At 43.1% G+C, this 27,717-nt stretch overlaps 1 protein-coding gene across 3 annotated transcripts; it reads left to right on the top strand.

Annotated features, from left to right (window-relative positions):
* The first annotated feature begins 6,126 nt into the window (after positions 1-6,126).
* LOC147608383 (HNH endonuclease) lies at positions 6,127-27,440 on the top strand. 3 transcript variants are annotated; one of them, XM_086789148.1, is made up of 5 exons: positions 6,127-6,605; positions 7,229-7,267; positions 7,544-7,628; positions 24,726-24,771; positions 26,846-27,440. In XM_086789148.1, the coding sequence occupies exons 1-5, from the start codon at positions 6,327-6,329 to the stop codon at positions 26,883-26,885; spliced, it is 489 nt and encodes a 162-aa protein (XP_086645274.1). In that variant the 5' UTR covers positions 6,127-6,326; the 3' UTR covers positions 26,886-27,440. The 3 variants fall into 3 exon arrangements, with proteins under 3 accessions (XP_086645274.1, XP_086645273.1, XP_086645275.1); XM_086789147.1 differs by lacking the exon at positions 24,726-24,771 and having other exon boundaries at positions 26,819-27,440; XM_086789149.1 differs by lacking the exon at positions 24,726-24,771 and having other exon boundaries at positions 6,132-6,605.
* Positions 27,441-27,717: the final 277 nt, after the last annotated feature.

The raw sequence follows: 27,717 nt of genomic DNA, 5'->3' as shown, positions 1-27,717 counted from the left end.
TTTTGTAGGCCTTGGTGTATTCTCTCATCACATACCATACCAATTTCTTCATATAGTCTCTGGGTTGCCTCTAGGCTGCCAATAAACCCTCCACATTGTATGTATTGACGACTAATCTATATACATGGGAATCTCACTCATTTCTATTATTTTACTTTTGAGCGATTGGTACCAATAATCACCCGAAATAGATTTTCCAACCCGTATTTGTAAAACACCCTAGGATGGTGTCTATTTAGAGTGAAACTTTCAAGGTCAGACTCTTGCTTTGTAAAGGGTTCTAAGTTTGATGATAGATCTTGGATGTAAGATATTGTGAACTTTCTTTCTCGATTCTTTTACATATTCCTAAACCCTAGGACTAAATGAGTAGGTGTGATTATTAGCAACAATTCAACCCAAGTTGCTCGGATAGCATTTTGAAATAAAATAAGGTCGGAATAGAGGGATTTATGGCCCGGGTACAAAAGCTAGCCAAAATAGAGACTTTTCCTACCCAAATGATCATTAGCTTTATGAAATACATTTTGTAGGAAATAGCTCCATAATGGAACAAATGTTATATTGTATTGTTTCATCATGTTACTCTATAGTTATCCCCTGGTAGTGTATAGTCATTACATACCCTTGGAAATTCAATCATTTTATTCGTGATCGCATCTCGTTGAAGTGAAACTTCCTTTAAGTAATTGTTATTACCATATGGACCTTTTCAATTGCAAAACCACAAAGGGATGTCATGTAAACATTGGTGATTTTTAGTACCTCGCAACGTTCCAGTACCTTAGCACCCTTATTGTGCTCTAAATACCATACCCCTTGGGAAAGGAAGAATTTAAAGTGCTCCACCATAATTGGGTCGCACACCCTGTAATACGAATTGTAGAGCTTGCTGGGCTTTTTGAGCAGTTTTTCTTCCAAAAAGGCATTAGGCATCTTGTAGACAAACTCTTCAATAGTAAAGTGCATCTTAATGCTATCCATTAGCTTCATGGTATCATTACTATAGTCAACGATAACAGGATTGAGGGCAGACCGGTAAAATAAGGTTCTTGTACAAGAAAGTGTTGTGACCAAGCTTAGCACATGGCCTAGTGACTCAAACAGTGTCTCTTTGTACCGATCTGGTAGCATTAAAGACATAACATGATCTAATACAAAAGTATCATGCACTATATAGAGTGGATTATTACCATGGAGAGACATGAACTTGTTAACGAGGTTGATGATGACAAGAGTGTCTTTTTGGTGGGTAAAGTTGGCAAAAGTGGCACACTTCGACTTAATCAAAATAAGGCTCTTGTACAAGAAAGTGTTGTGACCAAGCTTAGCAGATGCCCTAGTGACTCAAACAGTGTCTCGTTGTACCAATCTGATAGCATTAAAGACATAACATGATCTAATACAAAAGTATCATGCACTATATAGAGTGGATTATTACCATGGAGAGACATGAACTTGTTAACGAGGTTGATGATGACAAGAGTGTCTTTTTGGTGGGTAAAGTTGGCAAAAGTGGCACACTTCGACTTAATCACATTTCGTGTGATGGGGTAAGAATGTTCAGTGAAATCTTATGCCCCTGGTGTCCTTTTTCACCCCCCACTTCTTATTAGCATAAATCCAAACGTGTTGTTTTTCAAATTTTCTATAATCCTGAACGCGTAGCTATGCCAAAGAGTTTAATAGGTTGTTGATTCCACGAAAATAATCACACCAAAATTTATGGCACCTTAAAACCAGGTTCATACATTGTTTGAATGACATGTATTTGCCCAGAACCTTATAGATGTCCTCCGACATGGTTATGACTTTTTGCCATATGTCAAAGGCATAACCAATGATTTAACAAGCTTCCTTGTCAAATAGGGCTCTATCACATTATCTATAAGTTTCTCATCCTTCAAACACTTAATATATTCCCTTGTTATTATGTTGTACGAATCCTTTACGAGTGCTAATTTCAATCAAATTGGCACTCTTAGCTAATTTAAGTTTGTGTAATAGATAAGACATAATTTGATAGGCTAAAGAGCTTACATCCATAAAGAGAGGCTTAGCCTTGTAACATCCCCCTTTCAGCACAATCAAAGCTTGTCGCATAAATTGGAATGGCTCCTTGGCACTCTCCATGGAATCTATAATGTAGTCATCCACATCCATGCCACCAAGGCCTGAATACCACACGTCGAACCATTTCATGGCTTAACGTTGCTACTAAATGATGAGACATAACGTTTTGCTATAGCAACTTTTATGATATCATGGATTTCTTTAAGTGACAACCATCGCTGCATAGCACCCTTAACTTTGAATACCCAAAGACTTATGTAGAGATCTCGCTCATGCAGATTGAATATTCTTATACAGGAAATACAACCCCTAAAGTCTTGGAAGACGGGAAAGTATAGATTATAACCGCAATAGGCTCTTGCTAGATCCAGCACCATACATTCATTTACGAGCCGTTTTGGACTCAACCAAAACCTCTTGAAATAAAGTATTGTAATATACATTCTACCTACGGATTTTGTGACTTACTAAGGCCTAAAAAACTTATCAAGATTGACACCGACTAAAACATCATTGGATAACAAATAATACTTAATGAGTTTTCTTTTGTGTTTCGCTAACACCTCCTCACAATCCTAAATGCAACTTCTTATAGCGTTGAAACACCCTTTAAGCACCCCTCTACTTTGAGGTTCAACCTTAGCTTAAACAAATTGAGGTTTTTAGAGCTTAACATGCTAAATCTATATAATGAGTCTACCGAGTGCATCAAATAGCCCCCAGCCAATACAGTGCAGTTTTTACCATCCTTAGTTTCTTTTCTAACCACACTCCATGGCTTCAGCATTGGTAAATTCTGCTTGGCTAGTAGGAGTTTGAGATTGTAAACGCACTTGAAGTAGAGGGCCCTCTTAGTAAAAAATTCCCTCGATGACCTAACAACCACTCTTTTCTCTTTAGGGTTGTCTACAAGCTCCAACAACTCCTTATTGAGAAGTAGATCTAGTATTTTAGGTCCTATTGTGCAAGAGAGATACTCTCCAATTCCCTGCGGCACAAACGGTCTCGTTGGAATTGTCGTTGGATTCGACCTCTGTAGAAACTAGAACACTTCCCTCAAGTCTCTTTTTCATTACCATAATTCCTATTTTATCTATAAAGGTTAAGACTTTGACAATGGGGCTATCATTTTTAGCATCATTGAACATTTAGCCTAGAGCAACCATGGTCATCATTTCAAATGGCACAAATGTCTATTTTTGATATAACCTTAGCAATTCTTTTTCACCCTCTAACCTTCCTAAACTTATCAACTAAACAATCCCTCAAGTTATCCTTTTTATTGTCTTTATTTGTTGTGAGTTTCAAAAGAAAAGATCATTTGAGGACTTGTAAAGAGATTTATCATTAAATAGCAAGGTGGATTCTTTAGTTTCTCTTTGTAGTCTAGTCAATGTCTCTTGCCGAGTTTTCGTGTCTTAGAAAATCAAGTAAAGGTCTTGTAGTTGTAAGCTTGTCACATACACTTTGAACATAATAATTTCTAGAAGTAGGTTTAGCTCCTTGTGCATTTTTGTAAACTTATAATCATTTTGTGGTTTGGGCATTTGTAAATAAAAGCCATTGTCTTGTGTATAATCCTCGTAACTATCACTATTGCTAGAACTTGTGTATCACAATAACATATCCCAAGAATTAATCTGTTGGCATGGGTGGCACAATAATTACTTGTACCTGTAAACTTGTTGAACACAAATCCGTTAGTGGCAGCTCCAACCATTCCTACGTCTCCACCACTAGTGATACATCCCATTGAAATCTCACTCATCCTCATTCCACATTCGTTATAATAATAGCATAATATCTTTGGCTTAGAATGATGAACTAAGGAAAAAGAGAAGACTGAACTAGAATGATGAACTAAGGAAAAAGAGAAGACTGAACTAGAATGATGAACTAAGTAAAAAGTGTTCTTACAAGCACAAATGATTGGTTATTGATGGGTAAACACAATCTCTGGATAAAGAGTAAAAATAAGCTATGAGAAACTTTCGCACTCCAATCTACCCACCATAGAAATAGTTATACCCCTTTCGGTTCTTTCGAAGTAGTAGTAGTCACCACACCATCTATGGTGGAGACCTCCAGTACAACCTCGTAAGAGGTTTGGATGAGGTCGATCACAACATCCCAGAAAAGGATAAATCCTTGGTCAGCATGAGTGGAATGCAAGTATGGGCCTTTCCGTGCCCAAGATAGGGTCATAGTATCGAAGTTGATGAAGTTGGAGAGGCATAACAAACCTTATGAGTAGTCTTGAAAATATATGAAAGGAGGATGAGAAGGATCAATAATGAGACACACAAAGATAGGAAGAGAGGCAAAGGGAAGAGATAGAGATAAGAAGAAGAGGATGCTAAGAAAGGTTGATACTGAGACACACAAAGATAAAGAGGGAGGGATCAAGATGAAGAAGGGTTAAACACAAATTTAAAAAAGCAAACAAGAAGAGAGAGAGAGAGAGAGAGAGAGAGAGAGAGAGAGAGAGAGAAGAAGAAGAAGAAGAAGAAGAAGAAGAAAGAAGAGGAGGAGGTGGATAAAAAGTATAAGAGAGGAGGATGAAACAAGAAGAGAATGGAGGAGGATTTAAAAAAGTATAAGAGAGGAGGATGAAATAAGAAGAAGGAGAAGGAGGATGCAAAAGGTGTACGAGAGGAGGACGAAACAAGAAGAAGGAGAAGAAGAAGAAGAAGGAGGAGGAGGATGAAAAAGGTATATGAGAGAAGGATGAAACAAGGAGGAGGAGGAGGAAAATGAAAAAAGTATAAGAGAGGAGGACGAGAAAGATCAATAACGAGACACACAGACATGGGGAGGGAGGGAAAGGCCAATAAAAGCAGAGAAAAAGACGTGATTAGAGAGAAAGAAGAAGAAGAATTGAGAGAGAGAGAGAGAGAGAGAGAGAGAGAGAGAGAGAGAGAGAGAGAGAGAGAGAGAGAGAGAGAGAGAGAGAGAGAAGGGCAAGAAAATAAGCACACAAAAAGGTAGTCATGAAGATGTAATAAGAAGAAGAAAGTAGGTATACAAAAAAGTAGTTTTGAAGATGTAGGACAATGCATGTGGTATGTCCATGCTTTGGTATGCTTATATACAGTGCATGCTTTGTGTGATTTTTTTGGTATGCACATCCTTTGGTATGCTTATATACTGTGCATGCTTTGCATGGCACTTCCACAGTATGTATGGTAAGTCCATGATGTGTTTGGCATGCCGATGATGTATATGGATGTTGTCGATATGTATGGTATTCCCATATTGTGTAATGTCCATATGTGCCGTGCGACATGCTAACTTGGAAACCCCATTGCCACATCACTAATCGATGGAACGAAAGCTTACCCTAAAAAAAGCTCACCATCAAATGCTCGCTAAAGAAATTTCCCATCAAATTGCTCAAATTGTAATAATAAGATGCTCATGTTGATGTCTCCTACTCCTATTGCTCTTGTTGGCGATGCATACATGCTACTTTGTGCTGATTAAGTACTTAGTTTTTTTACAATCACACAAGATTAAAATAACCTTCTATTGCTTCTTGATTATACATGGATGATTTGGACTTATCAATGCAACTTCATTTTCTATTGCATGGATGATTTGGACTTATCAATGCAACTTCATTTTCTATTGCATTGAAATGTGCCCAACGTGTGGTATTGTTTCCCTTGAAGTGTGACAAGCTATGAATATTCAATCTTTGGTGGGGAATATTTTCACGTTCAAAATTGTGACTAGCTTTGACAAGGACTTACTACATTAGTTACTTGCGAGATGATTTGTGCACAATCGATGCTCCCAGATTATGCAAGGCACATATGAATGGCAATCATTTGCACACACACTTAATAACATATCAATTTTCGTAGGATTCCAATGGCTTGTAGTAGCAGATGGTTGTTCATAAACATGTGGACATCCAATGGGGCTATGTTCTTCCATGTGAAATGCATGTTGCAGTCCTCGGGGATGCTCTCTATGGTTTCAAGGTCTTTGATCCCAACAGCTCTCAATGCAAGGAAGAGGTATGGTAAGATCCACAAGTCGACCATTGTGGAAGATGCAAAGATGTGGTGTTGTGGGCAGTAACGACATCCATGGGTATGGGAAAGATGTTCTTCTTCATTTTCTCGAGGGTCAGTTTCCTTCCATCCATGCCATGAAAAGAGAGCAAGGTCGTATGGACAGCCAGCAAGAGCTAGGCAACGGAAGGAGTTAGGAGCAGTACCGGGCTGGTATTGGTCCGCGGAGAGGACATGGTGAGAGGCCTGTCGCGAGCTGCCCGGGCCTTTGCCAAGGCAAGTAAGCAGAAGAAGAGAGAGGAGGACGAAGAAGAGGAGGCGTCCCCGCCCTCGGGACCGCGCTCCTTTCCGGTGGAGGTGAAGGAGCAGTGCTGGCAGAAAGCGGAGGTGGTGAAGGGCCGCGACCCCTCCCGCTGGCGTCGTGATCCGGTCGGAAACCTCGTTTTCCGAAAGCTCGTCGGATGCTCCGGCTGCCTCTGCTACGACTACGACCACATCCTGCCCTACTCCAAGGTATCACCACAAATGCCTTCTCTGTCTCTCTGTCTCTCTCTCTCTCTCGCGCGCGCGCGCGCACTTGAACCTGGGATCCCTCGATTGAGAGCTCGATGTGTAAACCACTACACCAGCACACGAACACGAATACGAACACGTTTTCTCTATTTCATTTGTGGTCTCTAGAACAAGAAAACCGAGTTTTCTCCACTCCTTACCTTTTTAAAGTCATGCAAGTATGTTTGGTTGTGAACAAACCCCAGAATGCATGACCTAATCCCAGCGGAATGTAAGCATATTGGGCATGCCTGTTCATGGTATGCATTAGCCTAATCTCAACTGATGTGCTCCTTTTTCAAACTATGTAGTCATGACTCATGCCTGTTGATGAACCATACAACAAACTGAGCATGCCTCAACATACGTTTATTCTTTCTGAAGCTATGTAGGCATGCCTGGATTTGGTCCATGAACTAAACCCAGTATTTTTGAACTAATTTTAACAGGTATTTCAATTCATAAAGCTCTGTAGACTTGTCTGCTCACGGCCTGTAGATTAGAGCATTTACTGCTTCACCTGATCTGGCATGTTTGCTTTTTTGTCAAACGGTTAAAAGCTAATCTTTTGTGGTGTAATGCAGGGTGGGACAAGCACACTGGATAATTGCCAAGTAATGCAGGTGAGCTCCGCTATCAAACTCTTACATTATGCATTAGAAATTAAGGTTGCGTTCATTGTCAAGCAAGGATGTGTTTCTATGTAGGCACACATGCTATGGTTGTGCCCTTGCTTTGCACGTTGCATCCTTCTCTGGCTTTTCAAAGCTAGGATTTACATCACAGGCCAGTACAATGGGGTAGGATGTAGCCATTGATAAAGTTGCATCTATCACAAAGGCACATTTTTGTTTGTTAGAATCCTTCAAGATGAGTCTAATTTGTGATTTCTGTGACAGGCAACAGCAAATCGAGCAAAGGGAAACCGAAAGGATGTTTCCAAGGCAGAACTAGCCCAAAAAAGTGTATATTGTCGATTATCAGGTATATCTACTTGCTTGGTGTTAGCATCATTGGGTAGTTTATGTTGAAGATGAGCCTCATTGATGGAGCTCTAGCAACCTAAAGGTTTTACAACCTAGCCTCCCTACTTGGCAATAGCAAAAAAATGCATCTTTTGTTTAAGATTAAGAACCTATTTGCACAGAAGTTAATAGTTTATGATTGGCTTTCATGGGTCTTGAATCTTGATGCTTGCCTGAAATCACAGCCACAGACATGGAGAAGTTTCCTATCTTCTCTACCTACTGGCTGTCTGGCAGCCTCTGGCTTACTGCCCTTTATAATGGCTTCCTGTTTGAGCCTTGACTTATCACCTCTTTCCCCAAAGATTGTGTGAAAGGCAGTGCTGGAGAGAAATGTATCATGTAGGCTAAAGTGTCCTCAGCTGCATGGCCTCATGCTAGGCACATAGCAACAAAAGCGACCCATTGGTGAATTAGTCCTCATAGAATTGCATGGGTGGTGGACCAATAAGCCTTCAAACTTCTCAATGGATAAAGATGTGTGATGTGAAAGAGTGTGCACAAGCGGAAGCAAATAAACATGAGAGAGAAAGATTACAAGCAAGAACAAGAGCTTTATTAGCTTGAGGTTACAGAGTACAAGAGCCAGCAAATAGGGCACTATTGGATGATTGAATGAATAAAAGAGAGCAACTCTTATATACTTGTACATGAACTAGGTCGGCTGTAGAAACAGGCCGACAGGACCTCCACGACAGCATATGAAGATGCATTATTTTAACACCCCCTCTGCATCTTGAAGTGTGCAAAAAAGTAAGAAGAAAACTGATGATGAAGGTGTGACCATGGACACCTCAGCATGGCCAGTACTGAGTACACCTCGGAAAATGCACATGTCAGCTTGTTGTCTTTAGAAAACATAATGCCACTGTAAAGAGCAAAAGAAAATCTGCTTGGCTCCAAACTCAAAGTAGAACTTTGAACACATCACATCTAATAACCTCGAACAAATGAACATGGAACACATCTTGTCCATAGTCTCTGCTGACCAATAGTTCTGAAACTCATCCGAACCATGAAGGAAACTTGGTTGATCTTGGAACTCACCCAGACCATCAAGTGAACTTGCCTGTCTTTATACTTGGAACTCCGACACACGGGTCCCGTGCTCCAGATTTAATATATAAGAGAGCTTTTGAAAGCCCCCTCTCCTGCCCACAAGCCGTTTTTGGAAGACAACATGCGGGGGGAAGCCCTTAGGATCAGAGGAGGACACCAGTCATGTTCTCTCGAGTCTGTAAGACCTTGGGAGAGCCGGGGTTATCACTAGACGAGTCTGTGTCAGTGTCCTGTGACTTGTCTTTGCCCTTCTTTGAAGACTTGTCCTTGTCCTTGTCCTTGGCTTTGCCTTTGTCCTTTGACTGACAATCCTTTTGTTACGTGGCCTTTCTTACCACACTTGTAACACCGACTCCGAACTTTCTTCTGCATCGTCGGGAGTGCATGATCAGGTCCAAAAGACGATGAAACTTTCAACTTTCCTTGTGAAACTAGGATGGATTCCTCTTCCAAGAGGAGAGTACACAGATCATGAAACTCGAGGGAACGTGTTGTGATCTGAACCCGCAAAGCTCGGGAAACCATGTCATAATCTGCAAGAAGCCTGATGAGGAGGAGGAGAGCAGCTAACTGAGAAGAGGTTAGGGCAGTACCCATTGCCAATAATTGGTCATGGATTACCTTAACCTTCATCACAAAACGATTGCATGAAAGTCCCTCCTGTAAACTCTAGAGAAAAGAGTTGACCCAATAGATTGACAGACCGCATTGTAGAGTCCCGTGCATATAGATCTGTCTACTTTCTCCAAACAGAAGTAGCACAATCCAATGTTTGCACGGTGGGGGAGACCTCTGGTGAGATGGCTCGTACAAGAGCTATGTCTCAAACAACCTCTGTAGCTAAGCAATACACGTGCTCTCTCAAGCACCTTTTCACAGGATTCAATTAGGGACTAGTAGCCCCCTTTGAAGATGCAGGCTGGACAGCAGTAAAAGAAACCCAAAACACACGACCGGGAACCTCCTACCGTAAGGGGGAGGGGATCTTGGAGGAAGAAGAGCTGATGTGCCACTTGTCTAGCAAAAATATCCTTCAAGAACCTTCCAAAGAATTGATGCCCTTACTGAATTCTAGAACTCCTCCACTTGCCTCTGTAGAAGAAAACGCAGCCTGGGGCTGGCCGATAGCAGTAGGAGGGCTTGTAGATCAAAAAACACAGCTAAGGAAGAACGTAGCCACTGTTGGAAGTATCTACAGCGTGGAGAATCTAGGGAAGTAGAAAATGCAAGGCATAGTTGAAGAAGGAGAGAAGCAAAGAGCAGATTGTGCAGCAGCCAAAGCCTAAGCGTATGATACCATGAAAGAGTGTGCACAAGCGGAAGCAAATAAACATGAGAGAGGGAAAGATTGCAAGCAAGAACAAGAGCTTTATTAGCTTGAGGTTACAGAGTACAAGAGCCAGCAAATAGGGCAATGTTGGATGATAGAATGAATAAAAGAGAGCAACTCTTATATACTTGTGCATGAACTAGGTCGGCTGTAGAAACAGACAGGACCTCCACGACAGCATATGAAGATGCATTATTTTAACATGAGGCCATTATTATCAATTAGTCTCGTGGACTCATCTTCATCAAGTGAAGTTATGAGTTTTAGTTCACATTACTGTGGGACCTTACTTGCGTCAAGGTGGCTTGTTGCTTCCATTAGAGATTCTAGTAAAAGAAATGGGACGACGTGCGAGGCCATTATTATCAGTTAGTTTCGTCAACTCATCTTCATGAGGTGAAGTTACAAATTTTAGTCCACATTATTGTGGGACCTTACTTCCATCAGGGTGGCTTGGTGCTTCCATTAGAGATTTTGGTTAGAAATGGGAAAGTATCTCAATGGATTTTTGGTAGGTTAACGACAGACTAGTGGAGGGCTTTTGTTACATGCATTAGGCTTTAGGGGCTTGTGTCATGTGTAGGTGACCATGATGAAATCCCAGGAGGAAGGTCGACCACGGAGGGTGGAAGTTGTTCGTGTTGTGTGGTAAGTGTGCAGAGAGAGAATGATGTGACAAAGCTCAAAGAGAAAGACATTAGACTCCACGACCCAATGATTATGATTTTAATTGACGTGTTGAAAACTCCAATGAGTACAATGCTTTTATAGGATTATAGCCTTATCTCTTTTGATACATCACTCACACTAGGGTAATGACACATGGCTAGGCCTATGACATCACTGCTTATCACATTCACACACAATATTTATAGGCGACCTGAAAGAGTGCATAGAGCGGAAGCAGAGTGGCACTAGAATGTGCTGAATAGAGAGTGCAATAGAGAGAGATATGGAGAAAACTATGCTGAATATACTGAAGCAAAACAGTCCCAAGCAAGAGACACTGCAAGTCTCATAAGTGAGGGAGCAAAATATGTACAAGACTGAATGAACAATGAGAGGCCAGCACCCACTATTTATAGTAGGGGTAATTTGGTCGATTGGAGTTGTAAAACAGGCCGACTGGAGCTATTGGATAGCAGGCCGACTGGAAAATGCTAGAAAAGCTGGGAGAAATCCCAGAAAAATATTAGAAAAAGGGGTGGCCAGCCCACAAGCAAGGGCCATGCAAAAGGGACCAAATGGGCACCATAAAAGAGCAGAATCTAGGGATGAATGTGCTAACACCCCCTCTCAGCACCAGATGCTGAACAAACTCCGATCCAAACGCAAATCTCTAGCAAGAACCTGTTCACGAACATAGTGATACTAAATCTCAATGTGTTTCGTATGAGCATGAAACACAGGGTTCTTGGCAATGGCGATGCAACTCTGATTGTCACACCAAAGAAGAGTAGATCCGGGTAGGAGGACGGCCGAGCTCCTCCAATAATCTCCGCAACCATATCGCCTCACATGCAGCATAACAAATTGCACAGTACTCCGCCTCGGCAGAGGAAAGCGCCACAGTAGGCTGCTTTTTATTGCTCCAAGAAATGGCTCCAGACTCAAGTGAGAAAACACAACCAGTGGTCGAACGCCGTGTATCTGGATCTCTCGCCCAGTCTGAGTCAGACCATCCAACAAGAGTGCGTCCTTGGCCATAAAAGATGCCAAAATCCAGAGTGCCACGCAAGTACCGAACACCGCCAATGTTGCTGACGGGGTTTAGATGAGAAGGAACTCAATAAACTGACTGCGAAGCATATGTCCAATCGGGAGTAGGTCAACCATACCAAATAACCAACGAGAACCCGATACTGTCCCTGATCAGCCCCTGGAGAAGCATCAAGTGAAGAAAGCTTCTCACCAATATCCATAGGAGAAGATACTGGTTTGCACCCAGTCATCTGAAATTTGTCTAGAATCTCCCGAGTGTACTTCTGTTGAGAGAAGAAAACGCCCTTTGAGGTCTGCCAAATCTCAAAGCCAAGAAAATAATGCAAGAGGCTAAGATCCATCATCTCAAACTCTGTCTCCAAAGCATCCATAACAGAATGGATCCGCACAGAATAAGAACCTATAAAGATGAGGTCATCAACATAGACCACAATGATAACAATCAACCCCCTCTCAAGGAGGATATAAAGGTTCGAATCTGCGCGAGAACGGCGCAAGCCGAGCTTTTGAAAGAACTCATCAATCCGCTGGTACCAAGCCCGCGGATCTTGCTTTAGACCATGAACATACACCGTACACCCAAATATCCTGAAATTAACAACGGAGGGCTTCTCACCATGGAAAGCCTCATATGGAGTCTTATCGGGAAGAGCAGCAGTAGGAGACCTGTTCTGAATGTAGACAGCAGTGGAAGCCGCCTCAGCCTTGAAACGTCGAGGTAGCAAAGAATGCTCAAGCATAGCACGGGCCATCTCCATAATTGTCCTATTCTTCCTCTCTGCAACTCCATTCTGTGATGGAGTATAGGATGTAGTAAGCTGTCTCCGAATGCCATGTGTCTTGCAATATTGCTTAAACTCCTGGGATGTGAACTCACCCCCTCCATCGGTCCTGAGAGCCTTGACTGAGTGATCGGTCTCTTTTTCCACCTCAGCTCTCCAATCACAGAAGTGCTGAAAAGTCTCATCCTTGGTCTTCAGAAAGAAAACCCAAGTATATCTGTTAAAATCATCCACCATCACGAGCATGTACAACGCCTTACTCAAAGACGCGGTACTCATAGGACCACATAAGTTTGCATGAATGAGAGCAAGTGATGTTGAAGATCTGTGTGTCGCCTCCTTCGGAAAGGCGGCTCGGTGTTGCTTCCCCTGTAAACAAGAGGAACAAGCAGTAGATGGAGCCTTGATGGTCGGTAATCCCTCAACCAACCCATCCTTGAAGCTCGCTGTAGAAGCTAATAGCTCAAATGGCCAAACCGAGCATGCCAAAGAGCAGAAGAAGCACCAGAAGAAAGCAGAGCGGTCAACTTGTAGAGACCACTATCTTGGACTCCCTGAGCCAAGATGCTACCAGTCGCCTTATCACGAATGGTAATCTCATAACGAGAAAAGATCACCTCCGCACCCTAAGCTGTAAGAGCACTCATTGACAAAAGGTTAAAAGCCAAATCTGGAATATACAGAACGTCAGAGAAGTACCTCTTGTCCTTGTCAGAACAGAAGATGGGAATAGTGCCATGACCATGCACTGGCATAGAAGAAGAAAACCAGAGTGATCTCGCCTGATCTGGGAGTGAAGTCCTCAAACTAATCTCGATGGGATGTCATATGAGCAGTAGCACCGCTATCAACAATCCAAGACCGTGACTGAAAAGTCACAAGAGCAAGTATACGCCGAGTACCTTCTAAGAGAAGAATGCCATCATTCTTCTTGGGTTGAGACACCGCTGTTGAGGAAGAGTTCTTTGCTGCTTCATCACGCTTCTTCTTGTGTCATTGGGGTGACTTGTGACCCTTCTTGCCACAATAATGACATTCAATGTCCTTATTCTTTGAAGATTTGTTATCTTTATCCTTGTCGGAATCCTTGGAGTTCTTGTCAGAACCCCTTTTCCTTTCTTTTGTTGATTCTTCCCTTTATCTCGTGCTGCCAAAGCTCCATCAGGGCCACCAGAGGTGCCAGTCCGCTCCTCAAAGCGAGACTCAATCTGCATAACGGAGGGGAGTACTTCCTCCCAAGTAACTGGAACAGGACGAGGAGAAGAAACAAGAGACTGAAAGTATGCATCAAACCTCTCTGGAAGTTTGGAGAGTAGCCGAATAGCCATGTCCTCTGTGGAGATGTCCTTGCCACAAATAGCAAGCTCGTCCCGGAGATCTTTCATCTTCGAGATGAAAGCAGATAAAGATAGAAAGGCAGAAACTGATAAGTTCATAAGTTGCTTTTCCAATGCCAAAATCCGACCCAGAGACTTAATCTCATAGAGATCTGCAAAAGCCTTCCAAACTTCATGTGCAGCATCTGCTGTACGCACATGAGAGAGAATAGAATCCTGACAGTTCAACATCAGAAAGGAGAAAACGTGTCGATCATTCGATTGCCAAATATCAATCTGTGCCTGAGTCGCACCACTGGAAGCAAGGGTGGGAGGGGTGGCATTGGCCGGTGTAACAAGCCAATCCCAAAGATCCACGCTACGCAAGGCCGATTTCACCTTCACCTTCACCTTCACCTTCCATAGGGTGTAGTTGGAACCATCCAACTTTGCAGACTCAGCAAACGTATGAAGAGAAGTCGGTGCAGCCATCACAAAAGCTTGGGCTCAATCTCAAGAAAAAAATGCACAAACTCTGAAGTAGACGCTATGTCCAATCTCCACGTGGAAAAGAAAATGCAGAGGAGAGGGTGCTGAAAACAGTGCTGAATCTGGGGCAGCAAAGAGGTTGCTAAACCTGGACCGATGATACCATGAAAGAGTGCACAGAGCGGAAGCAGAGTGGCACTAGAATGTGCTGAACAGAGAGTGCAAGAGAGACAAAGATATGGAGAAAACTATGCCGAATATACTGAAGCAAAACAGTCCCAAGCAAGAGACACTACAAGTCTCATAAGTGAGGGAGCAAAATATGTACAAGACTGAATGAACAATGAGAGGCTAGCACCCACTATTTGTAGTAGGGGTAAGCTGGCCGATTGGAGCTGCAAAACAGGCCGACTGGAGCTACTGGACAGGCCGATTGGAAAATGCCAGAAAAGCTGGGAAAAATCCCAGAAAAATACTAGAAAAAGGGGTGGCCAGCCCACAAGCAAGGGCCATGCAAAAGGGACCAAATGGGCACCATAAAAGAGCAGAATCTGGGGATGAATGTGCTAACACGACCATGATGGAATCCTAGCAGGAAGGTCGACTACGGAGGGTGGAAGTTGTCCATGCTATGTGGTAGCGTGTGCAAAGAGAGAAAGCTAGAGAGAGAATGATGTGACAAAGCTCAAAGAGAAAGACAACAGGCTGCACAGCTCAATGATTATGATTTTAGTTGATGTGTTGAGAACTCCAACGAGTACAATGCTTTTATAGGCTTATAGCCTTATCTTTTGACACATCATGCACATTGGGGCAATGACACATGGCTAGGCCTATGACATCACTGCTTATCACATCCCATAATACCTAGCTATAAGTGGTTGTTCACACACATAAACACACTAACACATAGTAAGAGTTGCTTCACACACATGAGGCTTCGAATACCCAAGAAACCCCCCTTCGGAGCGAAGGTGGTGAAACCCAACGCGCAAAGGAAGTAGCTACCTTCTAACTCCATCACATGTTGCAAGGGAGTGATCTAGCCATGTGCACCTCCGGTGCCATGCTAATCCTCCAATTAGCAAGTGACCGAAGCGGCAAGGCCAACTGTTTGTTACTCCCCTAGCTCCTAACAAGGATAAAAGATATCATGGAGTCTTTTATAAGTGAAGGCAAGGAAAAAACACACACAGGGATTATTTAACTCAGATTTCGGGAGACTCCTCGGGCAGAGAACCCATGACTTGCACATAAACAAGAAAAGGTAAATTTTTGGAAGTTTAATGACTTTCATGTTGATGATATGTTTATGGAAGCTTTTGCATTGATGTGCCAAGACAATGTCACTTGCGCCAAGTGACCGGTAGACTTTTTAGGCTTGGGAGCTAGGGCAAAGTACCCAAAAGTGCACGAATTGGAAGTTGTAATGAAGAGCCCTGAGATTTTTGTTGATGTAGATTTGTCATTTTGACGTAGAAGGCTTTCTTGTAGATAGTCCCTGAAATTTGTTGGTGCCGGGTCTTCCATTTGATGATTTTCTCAACATTTAAGTAAAACCCCAAATTTTGGATGGAGTAGAATCTATTATTAGGCCAATTTTGCCCTAATTTCTGAAAGGCCCGAATTTCTTGTGGCTTCGGAGCTTTAATTTGTCGTTTTTTTTTCATATTTGGGAAAAGCCCTAAATTTTTGCAGAGGTAATGCCTCTGATTTGATGGTTTAATCAACATTTATGTAAAATCCCCAAATTTTGTGGACTATAGTAGCTTTAATTTTGCAATAAGATAAAGGAGCTCTAATCAAAAAATTATAAAGGCCCAACTTCGATATAGCATATTAATTTTGGGACATCACTGATGTGGCAGAAGTAGTATTTGTTGGAAGAGGTTAGCCTTAGACGCAGCAGCGAAGCTGGTAGTAGCCGCAATAGAGAGGAGTAGCACTTGTTGATGATGGGTTGAAAGGATAGGCAACAGGTGGGCCAAAGGACTGAGAGGTGGCGAAGAGTGTAGATGAGGCAAACGCCAAGCCGAGTGAGGAGGTGCAGCCGAGTGGCTGATGGCAAGAGAACATGTAGCGCATAGTCGGAGCAAAGGAGCGTGCCGTCGCAAGGAAGATGAAATGTGGTGGAAGGCCTGAACAACAAGTTAGCCGGCAAGGGGAAGCTTGGTAAAAAAACGGACCCATCAAGTGAGCCAATGGGGGAGGAGGTCCGCCCAAGGTTTTGCCTCCTAGCTCTGCTGGCGCCTGTGGCTCAGCATGGTCGATACCCTATCATGAGAGCCCCGCCCATGGGCGGAGATGATGAGCCAACAGAGCAACAAAAACACGAGTATAAGAAGTCGGTGAACACCAAAGGAGACGGTGACACCACAAGAGACACCTACCAAATGGCAGATAGAGAAGCCAGTGGCTTTGATACCATGTAGGTGACCATGATGGAATCCTAGGAGAAAGGTTGACTATGATTGCTTGCTACAAGCTAATAAAAGGGAGATTGTCTAACACATTCTTATGAATGGCATATTTGCATGCTTGGAATTGTTTTTGTGTGAAATGTTTTACTGCTTGCAAGATCTATGTGTCTAGTTTACGGGGAGGATGCCCTCTCATGAGCTATGCATGTGAATCTTAATTCTGACCTTGCTTGTGGGCTGTAGACATGTGGTAGGTGTGACTCTAAACTTTTTATTTAAGCTTGCTAGAGTTATAGCTCACTTTGTTGCTTTGTAGGCTTACATTTCATTAAAGTATGACCAGACAACTTATAAGTGAGTTTGGACATCCACACCTCATTATAGCATGGGCAGGCAGGATATAAGTGAGTTTGGGCACTTATTGGAAATAGGCGTCTTTTTCATGAGGAGGTGGAAGAAGGGAATTCTCAGCATAACCAGTCCATACACATACTTTTTGGCATGGTTTCTTGCTTCTCCAACCTTTGGATCATTTGGCAAATGAGTGCTACACTGCTGTCCAGTCTTTGAGAATCCTTTTAGGCTGCGATCTCTTGGATATGTACCTGCTGAAAATGCTTTTGAGCATTTCTAACCTTGACAACTTGACCAAAAGCTGATTTCTACTTACAAATTCAACAAATTCATTGGCAAGGGCTTCTCCAAGTTCATTTAACCTACTCTACATCGGTGTGCTTGACCATTAAGGTCTCCTATGTGTGGACTTGGCGCACACATGTATGTGTAAGGCTGCCGGTGGAGCATGGTTGCTTCTTGTGGCAAGTCACTCGGGATTGAGGAGTGAGATTCTTCGCGATAAAAGCACTAGAAGCAACCCTAACATCGACAATCATGTTTGCAAAGTGTTATCATTGCATGAATGTCATTGGAAATGTGGCATGTGTTGCCCATGAAGCTTTTATTTTGAGGAATCCTTGGTAATATAATCATATTACAGCCCTTCGGACCCTATTGCAACGTCATTTAAATTTTAACATTGCTATCTTGTTTGGTTTTTGCCATGTAATCTTGTTTAATAGTATTAATAGTTTAAGTGTGTGGCAAGATTGTGCTTGTAACTAGTTTGGACATTTCCCAATATGAAAGGGGTCAGTTGGACTCCAGGACATTTAAATATTTGGAAAGTACAAGATTTGAGAATGGAGAATTATTGTGGAATACAAAGGATCACGCTCCTAAAATCTAGGAGGGTTACTATTTTTGGACAAACCTGAATGGAAATTCTGTTCGTGTCATCACGTCCCTAAACTAGGCAAATGGGGTGACTTGTTGAAGCACCTTTGACAAAATGTCTACGAGTTGAGATATTTTTAGAGATGAAGTTTATGGAGGGAACCATCTCTTAAATTGGGACATGTGGTAAGACAGTGGATCAAAGTGAGACAAGTGGCCTCACACTTGTCACCTCTGCTCTACACTTGTCATTATAGCTTTTACTTTCCATTCTATCTCATGCAAGGCCCAAATCTATAAATTAGAGCCCTCTCTCTTCATTTAGAGGAGGCTTTCTTGCTGCAAACTAGCCTCTACCATGTTGGTTGCTCATACAGTTTCAAGGCTGTTTTGCTGTTGTAGCCGCCTCTCCCTCACTATTGGCACCCTTTATGATGGCTTGTAGTTGTTGTACCGGCTGATTTGAGGGCTGTACTAGCCCATGTACTTGCTGTAACGGATTTTGTACCTACTATACCAGCCCATGGACATGCTCTACCAGATTTTGAACCTGCCGTACAAGATTATGTACTTGATGTGCCAGCTCTATTGTTGCTGTCCGACGTGTTTCGGCTGCCTGTGGTGCTACCAGACATGTTGTAGCTGCGTGTGGTGTTGCCATGGCTTGTTCATGGTGCCCAAGATGGTGTCTAAAGCTGCATGGACTGTTTCTACACTAGTTTTATGGCTGCCTGAGCTTGCATTTCATGGGTATTTTGGACATATTTTATATATGGAAGTATTATTTGCTTCAGCTGAGTTTTGTTATCACATATGGCATCTTGAAGATCTCAGGTGATGGGGAAAATCAGAATCCTCACAGGAAGTGAAGGTTTGTACACACGTCGTTTATTTTGGGGCTTTTGGTGATAACCCGTGTAATTTGGCAATTGGCAATTGTATATGGATAATCCAGCAAGAATCCTTGTTATGGATGAGCCCTTAAAGCTCGTACATATTTCAAATACTCCTTGGTAATAAAATTATCCAAGGAGGGGATCGGCCCATTCCGGCCCTAGTGCAGTGTCTTATGTTTTGTGCAAGTGTCTATTTTCAGCTTTCAATGGATGTTTCCAGTTTCTATGTTTTATGCAAAGTGATTATGGAAATATGTCAAGGCTGTGGCCATGTTTCATGTTTAAATGTTACGTAAGTATTTGATAGTATCTAAAAGTGTATCAAAGTCCTTAGTCCCCTGGGCAAGCGAGTTACAGTGCGCAACTCCTTTTGGGGCAATACATTGGTATCAGAGCCTAGGCTCTTCCTCCTTCCCGTGTGGAAGATGATCCTATCTTGCATGCATTGATTGTTAGTGCTTTTAGATATTATGGCTGTCGAGGTGAGGATGACTCACCAATCTCTCTTTTTTTGCGCTGTTGGGATATCATGGAAGTCGATTTCATGGCCGCCTTCAAATAGATCATGGCCTTAGGACACATGCCGGAGAGACTCTCTGAGGTACTGATCCACTTGATTTCGAAGGAGAGTGGTGATTGTTTGGAGATTCGTCAGTGGCATCCCATCACCCTCTTAGGAAATTGTCGTGTGCACAGTGTGTATCTACCGTGTGCTACACGCACGCAAGACTAGTTTTGAGGCTTGGGGAAGCTTGGAACTAGGCAGGCTGATTGGCGAGCTGAGTTAGGGAAATACTAACGGGCGGGCACCCAAGTATGGACGGGCAGGCGCCCAAGTGTGGACGCCCGATGACCGGCCAAGAGCCTATAAAAGGGTGGCCAAGGTTAGTTATTGGGATATAGAGAGTCTCGTGAGTTTGTGAGAGCTCTATGGTCTTGGAGCCTGGATCTAGTGCAGACGTGTACCTGCTTTATGCAGCCAAGGCCGGTAGCAATCTCGAGGCCCGCGAGGGCAGCTTCGTGGCGGTATGGGACGTCGCGAGGAGGAGATTGGTCGGTACGTCATCCTAGTTAGCTCAGCTCGTGGCTCGGTGGGGATAGCCAAGACTGTGGGCTCGCCCACGGCTCTCATGGTTGGGTGGTGAGTCAGGCTTGCACCCCCTTGTTTGTTTGCAGGTTTCGAGTCTCGTACCGAGAACGATCATGAGGAGATCCGTGGGGATTTGACAGTGGTATTGGAGCATACCTCGTGAACGAGCAAGTCGGTAGGTAGAGAAGATGAGGTCGAAGAAAGGTATGTGTTAAAAAGCTTGCTGTTTTTTCTGTGCATACTACTGGTTTCAGATTAAGTATGTGTTTTTTTTCTTCATCAAAGAAACCCATGTTGATGGGAGGTGGTAGTCTAAGTAGGGTCGTTGCTTTGCAAAGAAGAGGAGAGTTTCGCTTGTGCAGTTGTACGCATGAGCAAGTCGGGTGAGAAGCAGAAAACAGAAAAAGCACGATGCTTTTCTGGTTGGAATGAGAGAGAGAGCGAGAGAAAGCAAGCCAGCAGGCGCATGCTGCAGGGCTGATCGTGTGGAGCTGCTCTTTGCTTGAGGCACTTTGCTGGGCATACAAGTCTTGCAATCTCTGCCACATTCCCCAAGCTGTCTTCTCTTCACGTATGCTGAAAAGTAAAGTGTCTGACACAGACAACATGATGGTGGATCTTGCTAGCTCATCCATATCTTCCCATTCTTCAGCAGTAAGAGAAGTGGGCATTACACCCCTTTCTTTGATGGGCTTGTGCTGCTTCTTCTGGAGCAACACATTATAGCACTGGGTTTGCCAAATGTCATAATTATGTAAGCCTTCAAGCTTCTTGATGTGAAGCAATGAAGAGCTCTCACCTGTGGTTGCCATAGCAATATGCAACTTGTGACACAGTCAATGCCTGACTCCCTGCAAGATGTGCAAACACTGCACCAAAAGCACACAAAGTGCTCACAGTTGTTCTCCCAAAGTTTATCTCCCACTGCAGAAGCACGAATGCAACTCTCCTCCCACTGAATGTGATAAAATCACCAAAATCTGGTTGCTGCAGATTCATGACAGCACCTTAGATGTGCTCTGTTCCCCTTCCAAAGTACTGTACAACAGTACTAAGTGCTCACCAATGATGTACCAAATCTGTACCGGCAAGTACAGCAGTTGAAAATGAACCTTTTCCTCACTCAAATCAATGTACAGCCATGCCAAAACTTGTACAAAGTTATACCAAATCTGTACCAGTAAGTACAGCAGCAATAAATGCTCTCTTGGCTGTCCAAATGAGTGAAAATCAGACCTTGACAGTCCCGAACTGAAATTGACCAAAAGCTTGACTGCAAGTGGATTTCTGAGGGTTCAAGGCATAAAAGTCTTCCTTGCTGCTTTGCCAAGCTCAACAAGCACAAAATCTTGAAAAGCCCCTTGGTTCAAGATCAATTTCTGATCATGAATGGTACATTAATGCACATGAAGGCATCCAGAGTCTTCACAATGCTTCCCCCTGGCCACATATACATCCAATACATAAAAGCCCCTTGATTTACTGACACATTGAGTGCTTGACAGGCATCAACACATTGCCCAAAGCATCAAATGCCAGTGCCTGCATGCAAATCAACCCAATTGGCACAAAAGCCCTTTGATTTACACTGCAATTTCCTGCAATTTTGCCCCAAATGTGAGATTGCTCACATCATACAGCATGTATGAATGCCCAATGGCACAATTACATCAAAAGCCCCAAATTTTGACATCCAATTTCCTGCCAATTGACTCGGAATGTGACCAATGTCACCCAATTGTTGCCAATTGTGCTCAAATCTGAGCAATTTGGACCTGTACCTGCTCAATTGATGAAAATGGACATGCAAAATCCCAAAAAATTGAAGCAAAATACCTCAGACAATTTCTGTTTTTTGTTTCAGAAAGGGAGGAGTTGTATTGCTCTGATTCGTGAACTGATGATGCTGCTGCTGTTGCTGTGCAGGTATTGAGAGGGCAGTTATATTCGTGCAGGTTGGCGTAGTCAGGCAGCGCTGATTAGGGGGGCTGGCTATGAGCTGGCAGGTAGTGGCGAATCAGACCCACACACGGCAACACTCGTGGGCGGGGTATCCTGGCGATGGACGAGTCCAACGCTATAGAGGCACTCTTGGAGGCACCTGCTCTCACCGAAGCTGGCGGGCTACACACAGATGGTGGTGGGTTGTGCTCGCCCAGCCTGGCTTCGACGGCTCGCTTGTAGGCGACTACGGCTCAACAGCTCGGCGCACAGGCGACCAGCGACCAGTTTTGCACACGCAGCACACCCAGGCGACACCACACGCAGCTTTGCTACAGTCGACGTGCTGACACCAGCGTTGACTGGCCGGCGGCGTCTCTGTGGCCAAGCCTTTCTCCAATGTGAATCTGGCCTTCGGGCTAAAGCCTGCGAGCAACAGCTTGGGCGAGAAATGCCCTATTCTTGCCGGGCGGCCGCCTACTGGTAATCGTCCAAGAAGGACTGCCCGTCATGGTCCACAGAGCCCGCCACAACCTTGCAGGAGCTATGGAAAGTCAGCTACAGAGGTGAAACCGGTGGCCCTTGCAGTTGGGGTCAAAAACGCCTGTGGACATGCACCCCTGCTTCTTCAAGCAAATGCTGCAGTTGAATCGCCATGGCTCTGATACCAGTTGAAGGGAGAGAATCAGGGTTTCATGTGGGAGACATACACACAGAGAAGAAGGGAGAGAGAGAGAGAGAGAGAGAGAGAGAGAGAGAGAGACATGTGGGGATAAGTCAACTCATCAAGTATGAGTGTGTGACTCCCCTATCACACATGTATATTTGCTCTAGTACACATAGTGCACTTAGTACATTAAAAGTACTAAGTGTACTATGTACTATACATAGTGCACTTAGTACATTAAAAGTACTAAGTGTACTATGTACTATACAACTTATGGGCTAGTACACACTATAAGGGTGGGCATAATGCCTTTACCCCAACATTCTCAAGGTAGTCATCCGTGAATTCCTCAATACTAATGGCTGTAATGGGCTCATGATGAGAAGAACCACTTATGCAGCCTTTGTGTGAACTAGTCGTCCTCAGTAACTCTTCTAGAAAAGAAAAACCAGTAAGAGGCATTTGCATGAAAAACAAATCTTGTGATGCTAGGATGAGTACCTTTGGCAGCCATGGTCTCATTGACATCACTGAACATTGGTTCCTAAGTAGGAGATTGGGCTTGAGTTGATCTTGCTGAAATCCAACATACATTATTAATTTAGATGATTTATCACATTTTTGTAGATCAAGTGCAATACACCCGGTTAAAATCCAGTTTTGTAATCATATATGTATAACCCGACCTACACTCTACACTTCCTATTTGGTTCCGGATGGTTTTGGAATAGTACTATACGGTATAGACTAGTATCATACCGGTACTAGTATCATACCAGTTGAAAACCTTTATGATACTAGTTCCAAGTGGTTCTAAGTGGTTTGGGACCATTATCATATTGGTTGGAAACCTTTATGATACACTCCACACTTCTTAGCTACTTCCAAGTGGTTTGTGACCAGTATTATACTAGTTGAAAACCTTTATGATACCCAACTGTTTAGATGTAATTACTGGTGAAACGTCATGGATAGGCTAAATACCAATATAGTGCAGGTGACACACCACATTTCCTAACTATGATCGGTTTGAGACTAGTATCATAGTACAGGTGACACTCCACATTTCCTAACTATGGTCGGTTTGAGACTAGTATCATACCGGTTTGAGACTAGTAGCATAGTGAACAATAGCATAGTGACCAATAACATAGTGGTTTAAAACCTAGGTGGGTAGGAAAAATGAAGAACTTAAACCTGCAAGTGGCTGTCCAGCAATCCGGCTGCCTTCCTCTTGCTTCTCCTCTTCCCGAATGGTCCAAAACAGTCCACCAATCAGCAACAAAACAGCCCCCCTCTTGCTCACACAGTTCCCAAGATCTTCAAAGAGCCTAGAGCTCTAATACCATGTCAGAATATGCAGCAGAGATGAAAGACAAGATCTGAAAACACAAGAGCAAGCACAGCAATAGAGAGGGAGAGAGAGAGGCGTGTAACTCTGCTATATACACAAGAAATCCCGAAATACAGAATATGAAGTGTGTGGGGGCTAGGGGCCATTTTATATGGCCCCTATGATCCAGTTGGCCAGCACATAAAGCAGCCAACAGCACTCTGATGACACCCGACGTGCAATATCTCCAGTCGGCCAACAACTTGCAGTTGGCCAGCACTCAGAGTGAGTTGTGGAGATGTAGAAACAGTCGGCCATCATAACTGGGTCATCCAAGAGCCACAGGACAGCCTCCCACACTAGAGAAAATAGGGGAGAGGGGAAAAATGAGAAAACACCTAGGGGAAAAATGAGAAAACACCTAAATCGGGCGGGCACACCCACAACAGAGGCCTTGGTGGAAATATACAGACAGGAGATGATTGCTAACAGAAATTGGAATGCCTTGGCATGCACGCCTTAATCTGAGAACGGATTACAAGACTAAGAAGCCGATGATTACGCATAAGCGTAAAGAGCATGCCATTGACATTGCTGGGATACTATCCCTCTTGTATTCCATATTCAGATTAATAAAGTAATGAAGCAAAGTGTTTCCTTGTACTTGATTTTTGTTAGAGATGTGCTTTGACATAGTAATGTGCATGTGGAACGACTAGATGTTAAGTGGCTGAGTTTTTTATGTGAGTTCAGTGATTGTTTTGTCTTTGCTGGCCAGCTTGCCTCCGGATAGCCGGAAGACCACACCATAGAGCAGATTCGAGGTAGCTCGCCTCCTAATTGACCAGTAAGCTTATTGGGTTAGTGCGAATTAGTGCTTGTTTCACTATAGGCACTATGCTTTAGTGTGGCCATCTTTTAAGACACAATTTTCCTGCAGCTACTGGTTTTTGCCAGGAGACAAGACTTGAGGAATCACAAGACTTCTTGCCTCCACCATGTTTATGTAGCGAATTTAACAGTTTGGATGATTTTTTATTTTTGAGTCTTTTTTAATTTTGGGCTTCAGTTCTTAATGAGAAAGCAGTGTGCCATGTGACATGCACGTATTAGTGTGTTATTCGATAAGAGTGGACCAGATAAGTGTGCCATGTGACATGCACTTATTTGTGTGTTATTTGTATGGGTCAAAAGATAAGGTTGCAAGCCTTCAAAAGCCAATACTTTTATCAATAAATCTATCATTGACTTGTGCAATACTCTCATTCTTGAGCTTTCACTTAGCTCTCTCTCTCTCTCTCTCTCTCTCTCACACACACACACACACACACACACACACACACACACACACACCATGGATATAACATGGTACCACAGCCTCTTACCTGCTGCTCACACTGCACAACTGACCTCTGCAGTGCTATCATTGCCTCTGCCAGCGCCGCCTTGTGCTGCCCATTAGCGCTGCCCCGTGTGTGCCGCCACCTGAGCAGCAGCCACATGTGCTCCACCTGAGCTGCTGCTGACCGCTGTTCAGCAGGTGCTTTTACTCCGTAGGGGACTGCCGCTGCCGGTGCACCTCCACCAGTTGGGTGATCTAAGTGCGCAGCAGGCCACCTCTGCCAGTGCAACTCTTCCTACGCTGCCCAGTCGCTGCCAATAGATCTGCCGTCGCCACTACTTCTGCACGTCAAAAATCATTTTTGGGGCTTTTCTCAAATTAGATAAAAAGCATGCGATTGAAGCTATTATTTAGGGCTTTTGCACAAATCAACCCTCTGCATTAAATTAGAGTTTTTGCAACTTGAAAATTTTGGGGGTTTTTCTCAAATATGGAGAAATTAATCATCGCTTGGCAATGCCGATGCAGAAATCATTTTTGGGGCTTTCCTCAAATGAGATAAAAAGCATGTGATTGAAGCTATTATTTAGGGATTTTGCACAAATCAACCCTCTGCATCAAATTAGAGTTTTTGCAACTTGAAAATTTTGGGGGTTTTTCTCAAATATGGAGAAATTAATCATTGCTTGGCAATGCTGATGCAAAAGGGCAAATCTTCATCGGCATATCATCGATAAATTTTCATACTTTCAAAAATTTATCTAATTCCTATTATGTTTGAGTCAAGTGTTCGCGGCCTCAGGTATTCCCCCAAATTCCAAGTATTTTGTGTGTTTTCCTTTTTGTAATGCTCCAGCATTTCTGTGTCATACTGTGCTTAGAGCAATGGGGGGTGGGGTGTCTTTGCGTAGACTGATGTAGGCACAATCGTGTGTGGTCAAGCTCTTCTATCAGGCTTGACAGAAGGGTTTCAGGTGTTTGCACAGTGTTCTTTTGTATCATGTGTTGCAGTTAATCGCCATGGCTATTGAAGGTCTCCCATACAACACCACCTTTGCTGTAAAGGGGGGTTTGTTGGGATTCAGTGTCTCGTGTGTGGGAACAGCCCTTAAAAAGGTTATTGTGCTAGGAGTGTGTGAACGCACTCTTATGAGTGGATAAGATAAGTGTGCCATGTGGCATGCACTTATTATTAGTGTGTGTTATTTGTATGGGTCAAAAGATAAGGCTGCAAGCCTACAAATGCATTGTACTCAATTAATCTATCATTGAGCGTGCAATACTCTCTCTTGAGCTTTCAAAAGAGCTCTCTCTCTCTCTCTCTCTCTCTCTCTCCACACACACCATGATATCTTCCATCTTCCTTAGCTTAGGTTATCTGCACATACACCGTGTAACACTAACATGGTATCATGTCTTGATGGTGATGTACTAATCATTGTGGAAAAATGAATCCTCAAGGTTAAGTCATATGCTGATGGAATTAAAAGCTTGGACAAAGCAGTTAACGTTTTCTTTGTCATGGGCAGTTTGTCACTTCTTTTTTACCCCTACAGGTCGAGACATGGATATGGTGGAGATCTCTGCATATGGTGATGTACATCATGAAGCAGGGGGGTGCTTAATACAATGATCTGTACCATTCTTCAAGCATTTTTATTCCAATAAAATGTACGTTTAACTTCTGGTTAAGCACTATTTATGGCTTAATGGTTAAGATTGGCTGAGCCAAGATGCCATTGTAGCAGTTCAAGTGAGACTAGTTGGGACCTTGTGGAGTTCCCTTTTGGCACTCCTTTTTTACTGTGCAGGTTGAGACATATGGTGGAGACCTCTGCATATGGTGGTGTACATAATGAACTGGGGGGATGCTTAATTCCGTGATCTGTGCCATTTTTCAACTGTATTACTTATTTTAATCAAATGTACATTTAGCTTCTTATGAAGCACTATTTACGGTTTAATGGTTGAGATCGGGAGAGCCAGGTGCATTGTAGCAGTTCAAGTGAGACTAGTTGCGACCATGCTTCATGTTGCTTTATCCAATATGAGAATTCCGCTATTTATCGGCTATTTATAAGCTGATAGCAAGCAAGAAATAATCAATTATAAGAATGAAAAGATATCAAAAGCATCTTAGCTTTCACTTCATTGATTGTGATACACAGTGCCTATGGTATTGAACAGTGCTTCCAGACATTTAGGTTCATGAAAGAATTTATTTATTTAAGGATGAGGAATGCATTTATCGTCCGAAAGCCAAGCTTTATTTTTAAGAGAAATGAAATGAAATGAAATGTTATATTAACGTCTTCAAAGTGACCTATGAGACCAAAGTTACAACCATACGACATCTGATACACTATCTGGAAAAGAAAAGAAAGGACTGAAGGTAAGTATCTAGCCCTACAATACATAAGTAGGGAGC

This window comes from Cibotium barometz, chromosome 53, assembly GCF_041138505.1.
Source record: "Cibotium barometz isolate CiBa-2024 chromosome 53, ASM4113850v1, whole genome shotgun sequence".
Taxonomy (NCBI): domain Eukaryota; kingdom Viridiplantae; phylum Streptophyta; class Polypodiopsida; order Cyatheales; family Cibotiaceae; genus Cibotium; species Cibotium barometz.
This window is presented reverse-complemented; position numbering and strand designations above follow the sequence as displayed.